This window comes from Nicotiana tomentosiformis, chromosome 1 (genome assembly GCF_000390325.3).
Source record: "Nicotiana tomentosiformis chromosome 1, ASM39032v3, whole genome shotgun sequence".
Taxonomy (NCBI): Eukaryota; Viridiplantae; Streptophyta; class Magnoliopsida; order Solanales; family Solanaceae; genus Nicotiana; species Nicotiana tomentosiformis.
Genome location: NC_090812.1, coordinates 50,711,063 through 50,728,777, shown reverse-complemented (window position 1 = coordinate 50,728,777; position 17,715 = coordinate 50,711,063). Strand labels below are relative to the sequence as shown.

General features: G+C 36.6%; 1 protein-coding gene and 1 long non-coding RNA gene across 3 annotated transcripts; both read left to right on the top strand.

The window, feature by feature from the left end:
* Window positions 1–5,275: 5,275 nt before the first annotated feature.
* LOC138896906 (uncharacterized) lies at window positions 5,276–12,094 on the top strand. Its single transcript, XR_011410466.1, has 2 exons — window positions 5,276–5,359; window positions 10,393–12,094. It is a non-coding gene; the product is annotated as an uncharacterized lncRNA (long non-coding RNA).
* Window positions 5,449–12,094, top strand: LOC117280544 (uncharacterized). 2 transcript variants are annotated; one of them, XR_004511075.2, is made up of 3 exons: window positions 5,449–6,873; window positions 7,153–7,256; window positions 11,653–12,094. XR_004511075.2 is itself a non-coding variant. In XM_033660266.2 (2 exons), the coding sequence occupies exons 1-2, from the start codon at window positions 6,009–6,011 to the stop codon at window positions 7,185–7,187; spliced, it is 900 nt and encodes a 299-aa protein (XP_033516157.1). In that variant the 5' UTR covers window positions 5,487–6,008; the 3' UTR covers window positions 7,188–7,489. The 2 variants fall into 2 exon arrangements, 1 of the variants encoding a protein (XP_033516157.1); XM_033660266.2 differs by lacking the exon at window positions 11,653–12,094 and having other exon boundaries at window positions 5,487–6,873; window positions 7,153–7,489.
* Window positions 12,095–17,715: the final 5,621 nt, after the last annotated feature.

Sequence of the window (17,715 nt, the reverse complement as noted above, 5' to 3'; positions counted from 1 at the left end):
ATCTTCACTCTTCCCCCAAGATGCAAACTCCTCATTAGTGCTATGTTGAACACAAGGGCACATAAATAAGTTTAGCAGCGTTTGTTTAATAGAAACTGACCAGAAAATTGTCTGGAAATAGAAATCTTTAAGTATAATAGTTTACAACGTCCTCGAAATGATCTTTCCCAGCGAACACACCACTATAATTTTTTTGCCATGATTTTAGCTTTTTTCCATGGAAAAGATAAAGAAGAGAATGAAAAGACCGAGAAAAAGAAAAAAAGAGTGACTTTTGAATTAAAAAAGTCCCTTATATTGGTTGTAATAATAATTACTTTATCGACGTTGGAGAACTTACTAAAAATAACCAGAAATTACGGCTCGATTAACGTGAAAAATACATGTTTTTAGTTTATAATACAGAGTGTGTGTCAGATGGGTTTGGGTAAATTGAGTGGGTTTCAGATGGGTAATAAGTTTTGGACTCATACCCAAAATTTTGATTTTTCGGTTTAACCGAAAATCGAAATACCAAAATCGTAAACCGCACTGAAAAAATAAAATTTAATAATTTAAAAATCGCGCACCAACCGAATAACCGATTAAATCGAAATCGAAAAATCAAAATTCACGGTTCGACCGATTTTTTCGGTTCGGCCGGTATTATGCCCACCCCTAGTCAACATATTGCGGTGGGAGCATTGAAAATAAAAATGTATTCAAAAAATATAAAATAGAAATTTTCACAGCGTCCTCATCAGTCATCCACCTATTCTCCTTATATTCAACATTGTAAGGTTTCTTTTCATCGCCAATACATTTCAAACCTGAAATGAAGGCAAACTCCCGCAAGCCAAACCTCAACTTGACACCGTTCACCACAATCCAAATCTCACCCTGATTTGGTTGATACACTTCCCTCAAGAGCAGGACATGTATAAGTCGATCACGCACAAGCATTTTGGGCAAACCAAGAATATGCCCAAAACAAGTTTTCTGAAACATGTCAAGGTGTCTTGGAGTGAGGTTCTCCTTCAATTCATCTACAATGTTAACATTTGTATCGTGGGTTAGCTTTGTTTTGTAAGCTTCACTGGCCGGCAAGTAAAAACCCCAATACTATAGAATAAAAAAGTTATTGTTAAATGGTTCGAAAAATAGTCATAAGTGTATCGGTATTCCGTTTGAATATTGTAGTATTCCTTTATGGTCAAGTATTCCAAATTAGCTGAATTGCACAAACTAGTAGTATTTAAAAAAAGATATATAATAATACAAATAAATATAATAAAAATATTAGACAGTATTCTAATCAATTTCTAGCAGTATTCTATTATTCAAATAAAATTTAAAACTCATCGGTATTCCAATTAGATGAGAAAGATATACTAATGTGAGAAATTTATAAAATACCTCCAAATCCCCATATGAAAACTTCTTTCCTCCATTGTTGTCACCAACCTTTCGTCTTTGCGGACCCGGAATCCTAGTTTTTACCATGTCATCTTTTTCATACTAACATTAATGCCATCGTCCTTTTTGGATGTTCGAACTTTAGAATTTTGATATCGTATTTTCGCAGATCTAACATAATCATCCCTTTTGGAAGCCGTTCATAGATTGCATGTGGAGTTTCTTCCAATAATTTTACTTCTCCCGATTGAATTTCAATGGAAAAAGAAATATTATCGCCTTTTCCGAGTATTTTTTCAGTGCTATGGAAAGCCAATTTTCTCTTCATCCTTTCCTCCACTTTTTGATTGCTAATTGCTTGAGAGAAAAATCTTGAAAGAAGAGAGTGTGTGATTAGCGAAAAACTTAGTAAAAAGGAATACAGTGCTTGAGAGGAAGACCTTGAAAGAAGAGATTGTGTGGGTATACGGCCTTCCCCTCCCTCCTTTTTGGGTATACAATGCTTAATAGAATATTGAGAAAGATACGGTGTTTTATCCCAATTAAATATTGATTGAAGATATCCTAAAAGAATCTGGGGAGAAAATCTAATCCCTTAAAAGGTGGGATATGTTTAATGGTATATAATGATATTAAAGATTTAAGAAGTAAATAAAGTTTTATAAAGTAGGTATAAAATATAAAATAAATATTTTAAAAGTATATGGAGTTAAATGATGTTTTTAACGTAGATTATCCTTTTTAGTACTAGCAGGGCTTGGTTGTGCATCGCAACGGGCCCAACGTGAGCAAATGTTTTTCAAACATGAGACAGATTTAGCTTTGGCAATATGACTCCAGTAAGATAAATGTTTCTTATGTTCTATCATTTCGGTGTCTACACAAGCTCGAGGCACAAATGATAAATGCCAAATTGTAGTCTCCTCCGTTCCCTGCAACATTATGAATATTTTAGAAAAAACTACTACGTGAAAGGAGAGGCAAACCTGGAAAATCTTCTTGCTCAAAAACTGCAAAAAAAAAAAAAAAAAAAAAAAAAGAAGAGATAAGGAGACATTTAATGTTAATGTCTCCTATAATCACACTGCAAAACAAATGTCGAGCATAAATTATAAAGAATTTGGATAAAAAGGTCTGCAGCTGCTTCATTATTTCTTCAGTTATAAACACCATTCTTCTTCATTATTTCTTCAGTTATAAACACCATTCTTTGTATCATTCTGGTCGATAAGAGCTTACCTTCTCTGCAACTCAACAATTTTATCCAAGAAAAGAAATTCTGACCCCTTTTAAAATACTACCAAATATTCATAAGAACAAAAACAATACAAAACAGTAAGAACGTGATTACGTGTTACCTCCATTTACAACAAAGTTCATGACGTGGAAAACCTTTAGTAGTATCCAACAATATTGGGGACTCTTAACTCGATTTATGAATCTGCACAATAGCAATCAATTGAAAACTATACGCTAAGAACATTCATCCAATAGAAGGTGAAGTTTCAGAAAGAGATAGTGACTGATATTAGCAGAGGTTGAATGATAAAAATTAAAAATGCATATGTATTTTCAAAAATATTCCAAGTACCAACACACAAGTTGTAAAAGACCTTTTATAAATACATCCGTGAACTATTATGATGATTTTCAGAGCAGGTGCTCATCACCAATGTAGTACAAATACTATAATCAACACACGTATATGAAAGGATATGGTGAAATCTTAATTACTGTCAATACAAAAATCTATTCCTAGGAGATCTCCTACAAGGACTAAAGAACATTCAAGAAGAGAGCTTATCGCACCAACAGACGATAGATCATGCAATCTCCTTTGAGAAAGATTGGCTATCCTTTGCATCATACCAGCAAAAGAATCGCTCATAACTATACAAAATCAATGCAAAAAAAAGTGAATTTCAGAGACATTTACATAATTTTATAAATTGCATTTAAATTTAATTTTTTTTTATATATTGGCAAAGTTCACAAACTGGTGGTACATTATTAGTTATTGGCAAAATGGCTTCCGGGCCACTTAAACTTGCACCCGTTTTTTAACCCGGTAAAGAAACTTATGTTTCCCATTTGAACACTTCAACTAATTCATTTGCATAATTTTAAACCCCTCTAACCGTTGACCATGATTACATGGCAGCAATGTAACTGACGTGGCTAATCACGCTTGTGAAGCGCGTGTATACAATGAACATGAGAGAATTTTTTTTTTCTAAAATTACAAATAATAAATAAAAAAAAGTAAAAGGCAAAAAATAAAATTAAAAAAAATAAAGAAAAAGCCCCCCCCCCCCCCCCTCTTTTCTCCGCCGTCATCTGCCCCTCATTCCTTCATCATCTTCTCCCCCCTTTCTCAACCTTCATCTCCCCTCATTCCTTCATCTTCTCCAAAATTTTCCTCTATCCCTTTACTCCTACTCAAACACCACATTGAAAATCACCATTATTACCTCTTTCATCACTGCTAACCCAAACACCATTTTCAACCATTGGCATCTAGAGCACACTTTTTTTATAACAAACAGATAACCAGGGGAGACGGGCGGAATACGGACGCCGACGAATGCGATATTGAGGAAAGAAGTATAGGGGTTGGTCAGAATAGCCATGCTGGGAATCTTTTTTATAGGTAGAGAAGGTTTGAAATTTGCCCAATCGCAGAAATCACTCTGGCGAGCTTGTTGTGCCTGTAAAACTTGAACAGTGGCTAATCCATTTTCAAGGGATTTGGGATCCAGAAGGGAATATAACAAAAAAAAATTGATTTTTTGCTGAATGAGAAGGAACCAGAGGGCTAACAACACTTCGCAGAAATTTTCGGCGAAATATAATCGGAATTGTGATATCGACACTAATAAAACTGAAGAAGAATGGTGGGAATTGATTGGAATACTCATGCAAGACCTTCAGTCACTCCTATTAATGATTTTTCACTGATTTTTGTAATTGATTTGGGGGGTTTTAGAGTAGTGAAAGGAGGTGTTCATGGTGGAAGGCGCTAGTGGCCACCCGAGGAAGAAGAAACAAAAAAATATTTTAAGAAATTTTAATAAAATAGTTATATAAAGATTAGGACCCACAAATTATACGTGTCAAACAATAATAGGCGAACAACGTAATGTGTCAATTATATCTAAGCGATTGAGGCAAACGATCAGTTTGAGGTGCTTATCTTTTGTATTTTTATCAAGTTCCGATGTTCAAATGGGAAACACGTAAGTTCTTTTACCAGACTGAAAAATGGGTACAAGTTTAAGTGGCTCGGAGGTCATTTTGCCTTATTTATTTGACAAAGGATAATGCCTCGTTTCCTATTAACCCCTTAATTAACACTAACTACATATTCAAATTCCAAAAAACTTTAATGTAAGAAATATAGAAAGTATTTCTCCTTTGAATAATAAATTTTTGTCACCTGCAAATCAACAGTTAGAGGAGTAACAAACTCTTCCATTTTGGTTGTGCAACTGACAAACAGGACATAGCAACTTCCAAGTTGGTGCAACAATTTATATCTACATCAGAGTTCGGCGATAGAATATAGGCTATCAAATATTAGAAAAAAATTTAGTGGCCAAATGACTCCAATAATACATTTGAGCATCTAAAAAGAGCAACTTATTATAATATGTTTGCTTGAATTTACCGAGCTTCCTTGTTCTTTCTTTATTAAATTGTCATTTCAACCACAGTTTCTTGAAGGTTTCATGTAAGACACTTCATAATATATTTGTGAAATACTAAAAAAAATGATCAAATTATAGTTGGCTCCTTAGTTTCACGGGCAAGAAGCATGATATTTTCAAGTTTGGTTTAAGAATTAAGATTGCTTGACAAATTAAAAATATAGAACTATGGGCACCAAATCAGTTGATCTGCAGCCTTCCTCTGCTCATGAAAAAGGACCTTACTGTTTGATAATCACTTAGTCCTGTTAAGAGAAGTGGGTCCCAGCTATTTATATAAATACAGTTAGTTAGTTATCAGTGGTTAGTCACAGTATATATACAGTAGGTATATTAGTGGTTATGTAGAGATTATTAGTTGCGATCATTTTCTTCTTAATACATAGAAATGCTATTGCTTTCTCTCTATGTTACTCTCCTTCTAGAACTTTCTTTTGCCGTAGCTGAAGCTCCTTAACATAGTATCAGAGCTTTGGTTTCCAGCCTCGTTTAGCTCAGTTGTGACGGAATTCATCTATTAAGCAAGAGTTAGAGTCAATTTCTGAGTCAATTGCTCAATTCAAACTACTTTCAACAATCTAGGGTTTTGAGATCTCACCTTGATTGTTAATTTCTAGCTGCAAAAATGTCGATTAATGAAGAGATAGTTGATGCTCAGTCGATTCTTCAGTCTGTTGATCACAATCATCCACTCTACATCCACCCGTCTGATACTAAGGTACGGTACTTGTCTCTGTTCAACTTCAAGGTTCTGAGAACTATTCTGTTTGGAGTCGATCATTGAAAATTGTATTGCATGGTAAAAATAAGCTAGGTTTGGTGTTGGGTACATATCGTAGGGAGATGTATGATTATAGTCTACATGAGCTGTGAGACAGGTGTAATGCTATTGTTTTAGCCTGGATAATGAATACATTATCGCCTACTCTGATTAGTACAGTGATCTATGCATCTGATGTTCACAAAGTGTGGGAGGATCTTAGAGAAAGGTTTGATAAGGTCAATGCTTCTAGGGCCTGCTATTTGCATAAAGAGATTTCCACCTTAACTCAGGGAATCTCCTCTGTTTCTGTATATTTCTCTAGACTTAGAGAGTTGTGGGATGAGTATGAAACTCTGGATCCTCCACCTACCTGTGGATGTCCTAAATCTAATAGGTATACTGAACGTTACCAGCTGCAGAAACTATATCAATTTTTGACTGGTTTGAATGAGTCCTATGAGAATGCTAAGAACTACGTTCTAATGACTAGGCCACTGCCTAACATAAATCAGGCCTATGTCATGATTATCAATGTGGAGAGTCAAAGAATGCATGGGAAATGTGCTTCTCCCTTAACTGATAATAATGAAGTTGCAGCAATGATGAGCAATAAGCCACACAATAGTAATTATAATGGAGGTTACAACAATAATGGAGGATTCAATACTAACAACTACAATGGAGGTTTTAAGCCTAGGAATTCATTTGGAAAATCTGGAATTTACTGTGAGTACTGCAAAGGTAGAGGGCATACCAAAGACAACTGTTATAAACTGCATGGTTATCCTCGAGATTTCAAAAATAGAAAGAGAGGAGGTCCTTCCAATACTCATGCAAATAGTGTTACAAGTGCTGAAAATCCAATCCCTGAATCACACAATCAATCAGCTCCACCTGCTTCACCAGCTCACTTCTTTACTTATGAGCAGTACAATCAGATTCTTCAGCTACTAAGCAAAGGACAAGAGGCTGAACCTGTAGCAAATGCTGCAACTGCAGGGACAATAGGTATTGCTCATGCACTTATGTCACATCTTATAGACCAGAATTGGATAGTAGATACATGTATTTCTAATCATATGGTTCATAGTCTGGATTCATTAGATGACTATGAGGAGTTAACTGGAAATGATAGGAATAAGGTACATTTACCTCTGTTTCAAAGATAATCCAGTTCAGAATATTCTTCATATTTCAGATTTCAAATATAATTTACTCTCTGTTTCAAAGATCACAAAGGAGTTGCAATATCTGGTAGCTTTCTATTCTGATTTTTATATCTTCTAGGAACTCTCAAGTGGAAAGGTGTTGGGGATTGGTAAAGAAGAATTTGGACTTTACATTATGAAGGCAAATGGAAGACCAGTGTCTCGACAGCAAGTGCTTCATAAGTAAATTTCTACTTCTTTTCCAACTGTAAATATCACTTCTGATGCATTCAATAAATGTGGTAGTCTAGCTACTGAACAGTCTTGTTCTATGTTCTCTTTGTGGCACAGAAGACTAGGTCATGCTCCATTAAAAGTCCTGCAAAAGTTAAATGATGTACCTAGTCTAAAACTAGAAGATCATCACTGTACTGTTTGTCCTATTACTAAACAATCAAGACTACCTTTCTCTCATAGTCTGACTTGTTCTAGTGCTGCATTTGATATTGTACATGCTAATGTGTGGGGGCCTTATAGGATACCAAATTATGATGGTAAAAGGTATTTCTTAACCCTAGTTTATGATCATTCTAGATACACTTGGATCTATCTTATGCACACTAAAGCTGATTCTCTAGTTGTGATAAAAGACTTCCTAATACTAGTCAAAACTCAATTTGGTAGTGGAGTAAAATGTCTTAGAAATGATAACGGAACAGAGTTCTTTAATGAACAAATAGACACCTTGTTGAAGGAACATGGAGTTATCCATCAAAGCTCTTGTGTTTATACACTCCAACAGAATGGGGTTGTTGAAAGGAGGCACAGAACCATTTTAGACATGGCCAGGGCCTTGAGATTTCAAGCTTTTGTGCCCTTAAAATTCTGGGGGGTCTGTGTATTCACTGCTGTCTATCTCTTGAACAGATTGCCCACTGTGGTGTTACATGTTAAATCTCCCTTTGAACAGCTATTCCATAGGTCACCTTCTCTACACCATCTCAAGGTCTTTGATAGCCTGTGCTATGCAACCAATGTGAAGAAATATGACAAATTCAGTCCTAGAGCTATACCATCAGTTCATATGGGGTATTCCTCCTCCCAGAAAGGGTATATTCTTTATGATCTACACTCTAAGATTTTCTTTGTTAGTAGGGATGTTGTATTTAAGGAGGATATATTCCCCTTCAAACACATGACTTATGATTCTTCCATTCTATTCCCTGTGCTGGAATTTGTTGAGACTTCATCTCCATCGCTTCATCAAGATGCAACTCCTACTTCTGCAATCAACTCTCCTTCTTCAGCTTCTGTTGAAGATCCTATACTCAACTCTTCTAAAGATCACTCACTTACTGACTTATCAAATTCACAAGGTTTTCCATCTGCTCCAGTGGTAGAACTAAGAAAGTATTCAAGGACCACCAAGCCACCTGTGTGGCTGAAAGACTTTGTAGTTCAGTCTCAGAAGGGTGCCTGCCAATATCCAATTTCCAAATATGTAGGCTACAACAATCTTTCTCCAGCTTATCAGGCTTTTATTGCTGTTTATTCTGCTATTTTGGAGCCTAGGTCTTTCTCTGATGCCAGTCGAGATCCTAAGTGGATTGATGCAATGCAGACTGAAATTGCAGCTCTTGAGGAAAATAATACCTGGTCAGTGGTAGATCTTCCACCAGGAAAAACTCCTATAGGCTGCAAGTGGGTGTTCAAAATTAAGTACAAGTCCACAGGAGAAGTGGAGAGGTACAAAGCTAGGTTGGTTACAAAAGGATATAGTCAGCAGGAAGGGCTAGACTACACTGAAACTTTCTCACCAGTTGTCAAAATGGTCACTGTGAGCGTGGTCATTGCACTGGCTGCTGCATTATATTAGTTTATCTTTCAGATGGATATTCATAATGCCTTTTTTTAAGGTAATTTGTTGGAAGAAGTCTACATGACAGTGCTTGATGGTTTTTCAAGACAAGGGGAAGTGTACTAAGGTTTGCAGGCTGCACAAGTCCTTATATGGCTTGAAACAGGCACCTAGACAATGGAACCTAAAATTGACTGAAGCACTGGTAGATATGGGCTTTGAGCAGAGCCACTTTGACTACTCTTTGTTTACAAAAATGGTTGGACATGAGTTGCTGATCATATTAGTATATGTTGATGATCTATTGGTGACTGGAAGCAATTTATCCCTTATTAAGCAAGTCAGAAAAGATTTGGAATAGAGGTTCAAGATGAAGGACCTAGGAGAGTTAAAATTCTTTCTGGGCATTGAATTTTTCAGATCTCAGAAGGGGATAATTATGTGTCAGAGGAAGTATGCTCTAGAATTGGTGTCTGAATCAGGCTTATCAGGTGGCAAGCTAGAAGCTACACCATTAGAATTCAATCACAAACTCACATCTGTTGAATTTGACCAGCTGATACATGGTGGAAAGAATGCTACTGATGATTCATAACTTGATGACAAAGGAAAGTTTCAGAGACTAGTTGGAAGGTTACTATACTTGACTACTACAAGGCCTGACATAGCCTTTGTAGTACAAGTACTCAGTCAATATATGCATGCATCAAAAGTATCCCATATGGAAGTTGCCTTGAGAGTAATCATTTATATCAAAATAGCACTAGGACTTGGTCTGTTTATGCTAGTAGGAAAGTGTCAATAGTTAGTTGCCTAGAAGGTCTGTCACAGGATATCTGGTGAAGTTTGGAGAAGCCTTAATTTCTTGGAAGTCCAAGAAAAAGGGAACAGTCTCCAGAAGCTCTGCTGAAGTAGAATTTCGAAGCATGGCAACCATTGTAGCTGAGGTTGTATGGCTGACTGAACTGTTTAAAGAACTAGGAGTTGAAGTTTCACTGCCTACTCGACTATTCTGTGACAGTAAGGCTACTATCCAAATTGCAACTCATCCTATTTTTCATAAAAGGACCAAACACATAGACATCGACTGTCATTTTGTAAGGGAGAAGATCTTACAAGGAGTCATACAGACTCAATACATTAGAACAGCAGATCAACCAGCAGATATACTCACTAAAAGCTTGTGCATATTACAACATGAATACTTGTTGAGCAAGCTGGGAATGAAAAATGTGTTTCATCCCTTAGCTTGAGGGGGAGTGTTAAGAGAAGTGGGTCCCATCTATTTATATAAATACAGTTAGTTAGTTAGTTAGTTAGTTAGTTAGTTAGTTAGAAATTGGTCAGTGGTTAGTCACAGTATATATACAGTAGATGTATTAGTGGTTATGTAGAGATTATCAGTTGAGTTCATTTTCTTCTTAATACATAGAAATGCTATTGCTTTCTCTCTCTGTTTCTCTCCTTCTAGAACTCTCTTCAGCCATAGCTGAAGCTCCTTAACAAGTACCTGCAAGGGAGACATTATAAATCAGATATTACAAAAGAGCATAATGAATGGAAAGCCAGCTCTCTTAGGTGCTTCATGATCATTCGTATTTCGTTCTGCTACCGGTATAAAAATAGTGGTGGATCTAGAAATTTTAAATCATGGTTGCTCAACTATTTTTAATCTTGAAATTATCAATAAGACTGGGTACTCAATTAATATATTTGTATAAATTACCAATTTTTCGTTGTAAATAATAGTTAAAATATTTGGTGCACAGATCCGTCATTGTATAAAAAGCACATCTTTAAAGTTCCAAAGATGCTGCAGAACTAAAGGTCATGGCAAGTATATTTGTACACTTCGTGCTAGACAAAATTTCTGTAGTTATGATACTTATAAAGCTTTTGAGCTTTCTCCATAAATTCGCTGGTCAAAATTTTCAGAATGTCATACTTTAGACACACGACAACTATGTTTTATAATACGTAATTCTAGAAGCAATAAACAGAATAGGCAACCAAATCAAAGAAAGGGAAAAATTTGCCATTGTTTGGGAGAATAGGCATTAAACTTTGCTTAAGTTTCGGTAATTTTCATTTCCACCGCCATGATATGTAAAGAAGCATCTCATCCCATTTCAATTAAATAATGCTTTCCTCAAATAAACAGACTGAAAAACCAAATTTTGCCAACAGGGAGTTCTCAAAGGTAGAAGTACAGAGTTGTCAGCATAAGGAGTGGCTCTATAGGAAGTTGCAGAAGCAGAAGCTATGCGTCAGGACAGAATCTTGCATGCTAATTATTATACTTAAGAAATTTTTTCCAAGTGACGATTATAGTCCAAGAAAATAGTAAGGTGGCAATGATGGACATCACATGATTGATTATATTGGGGTCAGAAATACTAGCATAATATACGTCGTCCATACTTTCTTAGTTTGTCTGTATGTTTTTGCTGCTGGAGCTCTCCTTTTGTTGTCTAAGGAATTATAAATTGGACGGTGCAAAATTAAGCTATATCACTGAAGACTCTGTAGTTCTGTGACCCATATATCATGATGTAGCTATGGATCTTAAAATAACATTCCTAGATAATGGTGTCTTTACTCATTAAGAAAAGGTTCGTATGTTGAGAAATATCAGAAATGAATAAGACAACTATTTTAGAGCACCGTATGCAAATACTCAATCAGATGCAATAATACATTTGTTGAATGTAAATTAACATATCATATTACAGGTTCTAACTCTTTGGGTATTTTTTTCACTTATCTTTTGTGGATTACAAGGTATTGGGACATCCGCAATCGTGCAAAGTGAGGAGTTTGAGGAGATGCGGCGAATGATTCAACAACTTTCTAGGAACTATGCGAATGAACGTGAAAAAAGAATTCAGGAAGAGAAGATTAGGACCGCACTTAGGAATGACATCGAGTCCTTCAAGGCTCAAGTGAACCACTTAATCGGCTTGATCCGCTCTCCGCCAAAAAGTCACATTTATGAAGAGGATGAAAGTGATAGAAACAATATAAATGATCAAGAAGATGAGGGGGAATCCGAAGATGAGGAGTGATTTAAGTTTGGTTGGATGTTGACAGTACTACATTTTGAAATATGGTTGCATTTTGTGTAGTTTTGATTGGATGATTTTGAAGTTTGGTTGGATAATTTTGATGTTTGATGGGATAATTTGGATGTTTTGGATAATTTATAAAGTTTTATTGTTGTTAATTTGTGTTTTATTGTGGTTGCATTTCTCTTTCTATTGAATATTCTGGCTGGCAGGTGGTGCAGCAAAAAATAAGCACTGCTTGTCAAAAATATATCAGATTTACCGAGGGACTTATCGACAGACTCCGTCAGAAAAATATTTATTTGTCAATCCAGAGATCCTATTTACCAAGGGAGTCCGTCGGTATACTAAAAATAAATTTTTAAATTTTGTTGAACATACCGACGGATATCCGTCGGAATATGAATTAATTCATATTTAAATTTTTTAAATTTACTAAATTAAAATTTAAATGTACTGATGGTGTCCGTCGGTAATGTTAAATTATTATTTTTAATTTACCGAGAGATATCTGTCGGTAAGTAAAATTATTTGACCAAATTGTGTCAGAAAGCTACCGAAGGCTGTCCGACGGGGTCCATCGGTAATTACCGAGGGATTCTGTCGGTTACTTTTACCAATGAGCGATTTACCGACGTGCCACTTTCCGACGGACTTCCCTTGGTAAAGCCTTGTTACCGAGGGACGTCCCTCGGTAATCTGCGTCGGTAAACAGTTATTTTTTAGTAGTGATATATACGTACTTGAGCCATTGAGCTGTGATCCATGTTAGAAACTATGTCTAGGCTACATACTTATTCTGTTGGGACCCACTGAGGTCTTTTTGTTGTTGAGTTATTTGCTTACATTGCAATTACATACTCAGTCGTACGCATTCATATGCATATCATATTTCAGTCTCTGTTACCATTTATTAATACATCACATCATTATTTTTGGGTTGATTTTCATAACATTGTGAGCCCGAGAGACTGGAGCGATTGATGACTGAGCGAGGCCGAGGGCCTGATTGTGAGGATATTTATGGGATCGAGTTGCACGCCGCAACAAGTATTATTGATTTATGATGGTAGCGAGCTGCACGCCGCAGCAGATGTTATTGATTTACGCCATGATTGGCTTATTATAGCATTAGGGCTAAAAGAGCCCCTATGGAGTCTATACACACCCCTAGTGAGCGCAGGTACCTACTGAGTGCGAGTGCTGAGTGTGAGTGCCGAGTGACTGTGAGGATTGAGTGACTGTGAGGACTGAATGACTATGAGAATATAAGTGATTGGGAGGACTGAGTGCATTGATTAACCGAGAGTATGCATATGGTTTCATCAGTGCATCGTATTACAGTTGGCATGCATACATTGACATGTAGGCATAGAGATGTACTTTTCTCGTGCCATTTGATAACATGTTATTGGAAGTTTTTGGGAAAAATCACAGTTTTCAAATTTACTCATATTTTTGTTGTTTTCGGTGAAAGATTTGGGATTTACTGTTATACTTGAAAAGCATGCATATTTTCAGTAATGGTGAACGAGCTGAGCATCATATCTTTGAGTTATTTCTTATACCATCTTATTTATATTGTTATGAACTGTCGCTGGTTAGTGGAGTTGGACTCTAACCCTTGTCCCAACTCGTCACTACTTTCAACCTAAGGTTAGGGTTGTTACTTGTTGAGTACATAGGGTCGGTTGTACTCATACTACACTTCTGCACCTTGCGTGCAGATGTTGGAAGCTGATGTTGCTGTGTATGTCGGGAGATGGATTTGAAGATGTACTTGCATTCTGATTATAGTTGCCTCTTGTCCTTGGTAGCTTTAGAATTTTTAATCTGTTCATGTATTTTTCAAACAGATGACGTATTTATTTCATACCAGTTTTATAAACTCTAAATCTTAGAAGCTCGTGATTTGTACTACCAGTCCTTGAAAAATTTATAACGACCCGACCGGTCGTTTCGAGTATTACAAGCCTGTCTTCTCATTTACTGCTCAAATTATACTTTACGGTTATTATTTGACTTGGCGGGGTAATTGGTTCGGGTCCGGTGAGATTTTAGAATGATTTGGAATACTTAGTTCCAAGGTTTAGAACTTAAGTTGAGAAAGGTTGACCGGATGTTGACTTATGTGTAACGACCCCAAAAATATTTTGCTAAGGAAATTAAGGTTTTGTGGTGCCGAGATAGATTAATTAGTACAAAGGTTGTAGGGTTGAAGATTGCACTTAAGTGTTGAGGAAATATTTTGACAGAAGAAAGACATTCTGCGGTCTGTTTTGCAACCGCAGAAACGTTATGTGGACTGCGGATTTACCGCAGAACAAAGCGGAAACTCGAGCAAATTTTGAGTCATTATGCGGCCGCAGAATTAATATGCGGCTCGGGCAGAACGTGCCCAGTTCCCAGGCCCATTTCACGGGCCGCATATGCATTATGCGGTCGCATGTGCGACCGCAGATCCTCTCCCGGAGCTTTATTTTCTGGTTTTTATAACCCGACCCTATTTTGATAAATAGCCTTTGGGGCTCATTTTGAAGGCAAAAATCTGATATTTTAGAGAGAAGTGAGAGTGTTCTAGAGAGAGAAAGAAGTCCAAGTGCTTTGTTCATCAAGATCTTATTCAAGCTTTGAAATCCAACAAGAAATATCACAAGATCTTCACCCAAGAGGTAAGGTTCTAACCCTAGTCTTCAATTTCGAGTTTGGGTAAAGATGGATGATTGGGAGTATGATTCTTGGGTGTGAGAGTATTATCTATACATACACGTACCAATAAGATTTGTGGAAAGATTGTTGAGTTCAAATGGGTAAAGATTGGGTTGAAAATGGTAGAAATCTTCAAAGACTTTAATTGAGGATTTGACGGTCGAGTTGATGTCGGAATTTGGTGAAATTTATATGGTTGGACTCGTGGTTGGATGAGCGTTCATATTTTGTAACTTTTGTTGGGTTCTGATATGTGGACCCCATGAGCGATTTTTGAGTGCAATTTCGGATTTTGTTGGAAAAATTATATTTTCATATGAAATTAATTCCTATAATTCGTAATGACTAAATCGAATTATTTGTGACTAGATTCGAAGCGTTTGAAGACCGATTCGCAAGGCAAAGTCATAGAAGAATAAAGAATTACACGGTTTGAGGTAAGTAACAGTTCTAAATTTGGTCATGAGGGTATGAAACCCTGGATTATGTGTTATGTGATCTATTTTTAGGTGACGCACATGCTAGGTGACGGGCGTGTGGGCGTGCACCGTAGGAATTGTGACTTGGTCAAATTTCATGAAACTGTGTAGTTAAAAAATCTGTTGTTATCTGTACATTCTCTATGTAGTATAGAAATTGAACCACAAATCATGTTTAGATTATGTGTTGGTACTGTAGGGACCCACAGAGGTCGTGTACATGTTGAATTATCTGCTAAATTATTGTTTTGTATTCAGTCACAGTTTACTTATTTATTTTATCTCCGTCTCTATTGTTCATTATTAATGCATCATATCATTGTTGGTTGGGCTGATTTCCATGATTATTGAGAGCCCAAGAGACTGGAGAGATTTATGACTGAGTGAGGCTGAGGGCCTGATTGTGAGATATTATAATATAGCATGTGAGTTGTCCGTGCAACAAGTGAATTGTCCGTGCGGATCCAGATATTATACTATAGCACGTGAGTTGTCTGTGCAGTACGTGAGTTGTCCGTGCGGATCCACATATTGATACTATAGCACATGAGTTGTCTATACGGATTATAGCGCTTGGGCTGAAGGAGCCCCTCCGGAGTCTGTATACACCCCCAGTGAGCGTAGGTACCTACTGAGTGCGAGTGTTGAGTGCTGAGTGAATGGAATGGTTGAGTGAATGTGGTCGTGAGATGATGCATTTGATTTCATTATTGTTGCACTTCAACTGTCTTATATCACTGTTTTAAAAATTTCTGAGTGATATTATCTTATGTTTCAGTTGAACTTGACATGAAATTATTGTTTTGGCATTAAATATTGAACATGAAAGCATGCCTACCTTGTTATGTTGGAAATTACTATAATTGGACTCAGCTGTGAAGCTCGTCACTACTTTCAGTTCTTTATTTAATATTGTTACTTGCTGAGTTGGTTATACTCATACTACACCCTGCACTTCTTGTACATATTCAGGTGTTCCCAGATACAGTGGGTATTGATTTCTTTGCACAGTTGATTATCCGGAGATTCTGAGGTAGTTGTCGGTGTTTCGCAGATCTTGTCTCTCCTTCCTTATCTTCTTGATTACTGTATTTGGTCCCAGACTATTATAGACTGTGTTTTTCAGACCTGTGATGTATATATGCTCATGTACTCTGTGACACCTCGATAGTTGGGAATTTCACATTATATTTTGGGATTTCTATCCCGGTTATGAGAATTTTTACTACTAAAACTGCTTTAAATTCATTCTTGTTAAAAGTGTTGGAAATACTACCGAGAAAATTGACTTGCCTAGTACCACGTTAGGCGTCATCACGACAACTTAGAATTTTGGATCGTGACAAAATTCTTGTATAAAAGCAATTATTTTATCATTTTTTTCTTGATAAATCTCATTAAATTTAGATAGTTGTTAATCGGCTTACCTAGCGGGTTCAGTTAGGTGTCATCACGACTAGTTGGATTTTGGATCGTGACATATGATTATTTCGGTTAAAATGGAGTAATATGATTTATCAAAAAAGAATCTTAGTGTAGCTACTATATACTTGATTAAATTGCCCTTTTGCTTATGTCATTATTCATCACTCTCAAGATATGCATAGCTTTGGAAATTAACGTGGGCCCATCAGACTATTTATTCAATATGTTATCATTTCAACGATTGTTTCTCATAGTACCGGGTCTAATTACTGGCTATCGCTTTTGCTTTGTATATATCTTCTAGTTTTTATGTTGTTGTTATTTTTCCTATGATCTCTGTGGTGGTACTGATATTGTCTTCTTTTGTTTTCTCGAGTCGAGGGTCTTTCGAAAATAGCATCTCTACTCCATCGGGGTAAAAGTAAGATGTGCGTACACACTATCCTTCCCAGACCCAACTACTAGATCGTCATCGTCGTCGTATCATTTCAACGATTGATTCTTCCATGCATGTTGTACTATGTATTACTATTTCCAACACGTGGCCCTCTTTCCATGTGTTACCTTCTCTTGACCAGATATTTCAATTCTACTGTCTCTTAGAGTGTTTAAATAAGGTTAGAGTGTTTAATAGGAACAAACCTTAGTTAAAGTATTTATATAGAAATTGGTGTCAAAGTTTAAGGGCTATGTGTGTATTTGGACAAAAATTAAAATTTCGGAACACCCTTCGTTGGTCGGCTGCCGCATTCCCCTGTCGGTCATCTTCTTGGGGTCCCATACCTCCCACTTTCTTCTTCCATATAGCTCATCCCCAACACCAAACAGTAATTCAAATAGCGTTTGCAAAGCCCTACTCCTTCCCTAGCGCCCCCCCTCCCTCTGTCGCCGTCTCCCCACCGTAGCATCTACTCACTATTTTCAGATGCTCGAAAAGAAGAAAAAAGCTTTAAAGTTTGTAAAGGCCTATTTTATTTGTGAGTTAAATCTTGTTTGAATTTATCCGAAGTTGATGTGTTCTTTATTCTATCCAAATGAGAGAGGTAAAAGTTTTCAGTTGTGCTTCTTAATCTATTTTCTTTTCTTTTTTTGTTGATAATGATTTATATATACATGTATGATGTGTATCGCAATCGACCACCACTTTTGGCATCCAACTCCACTGC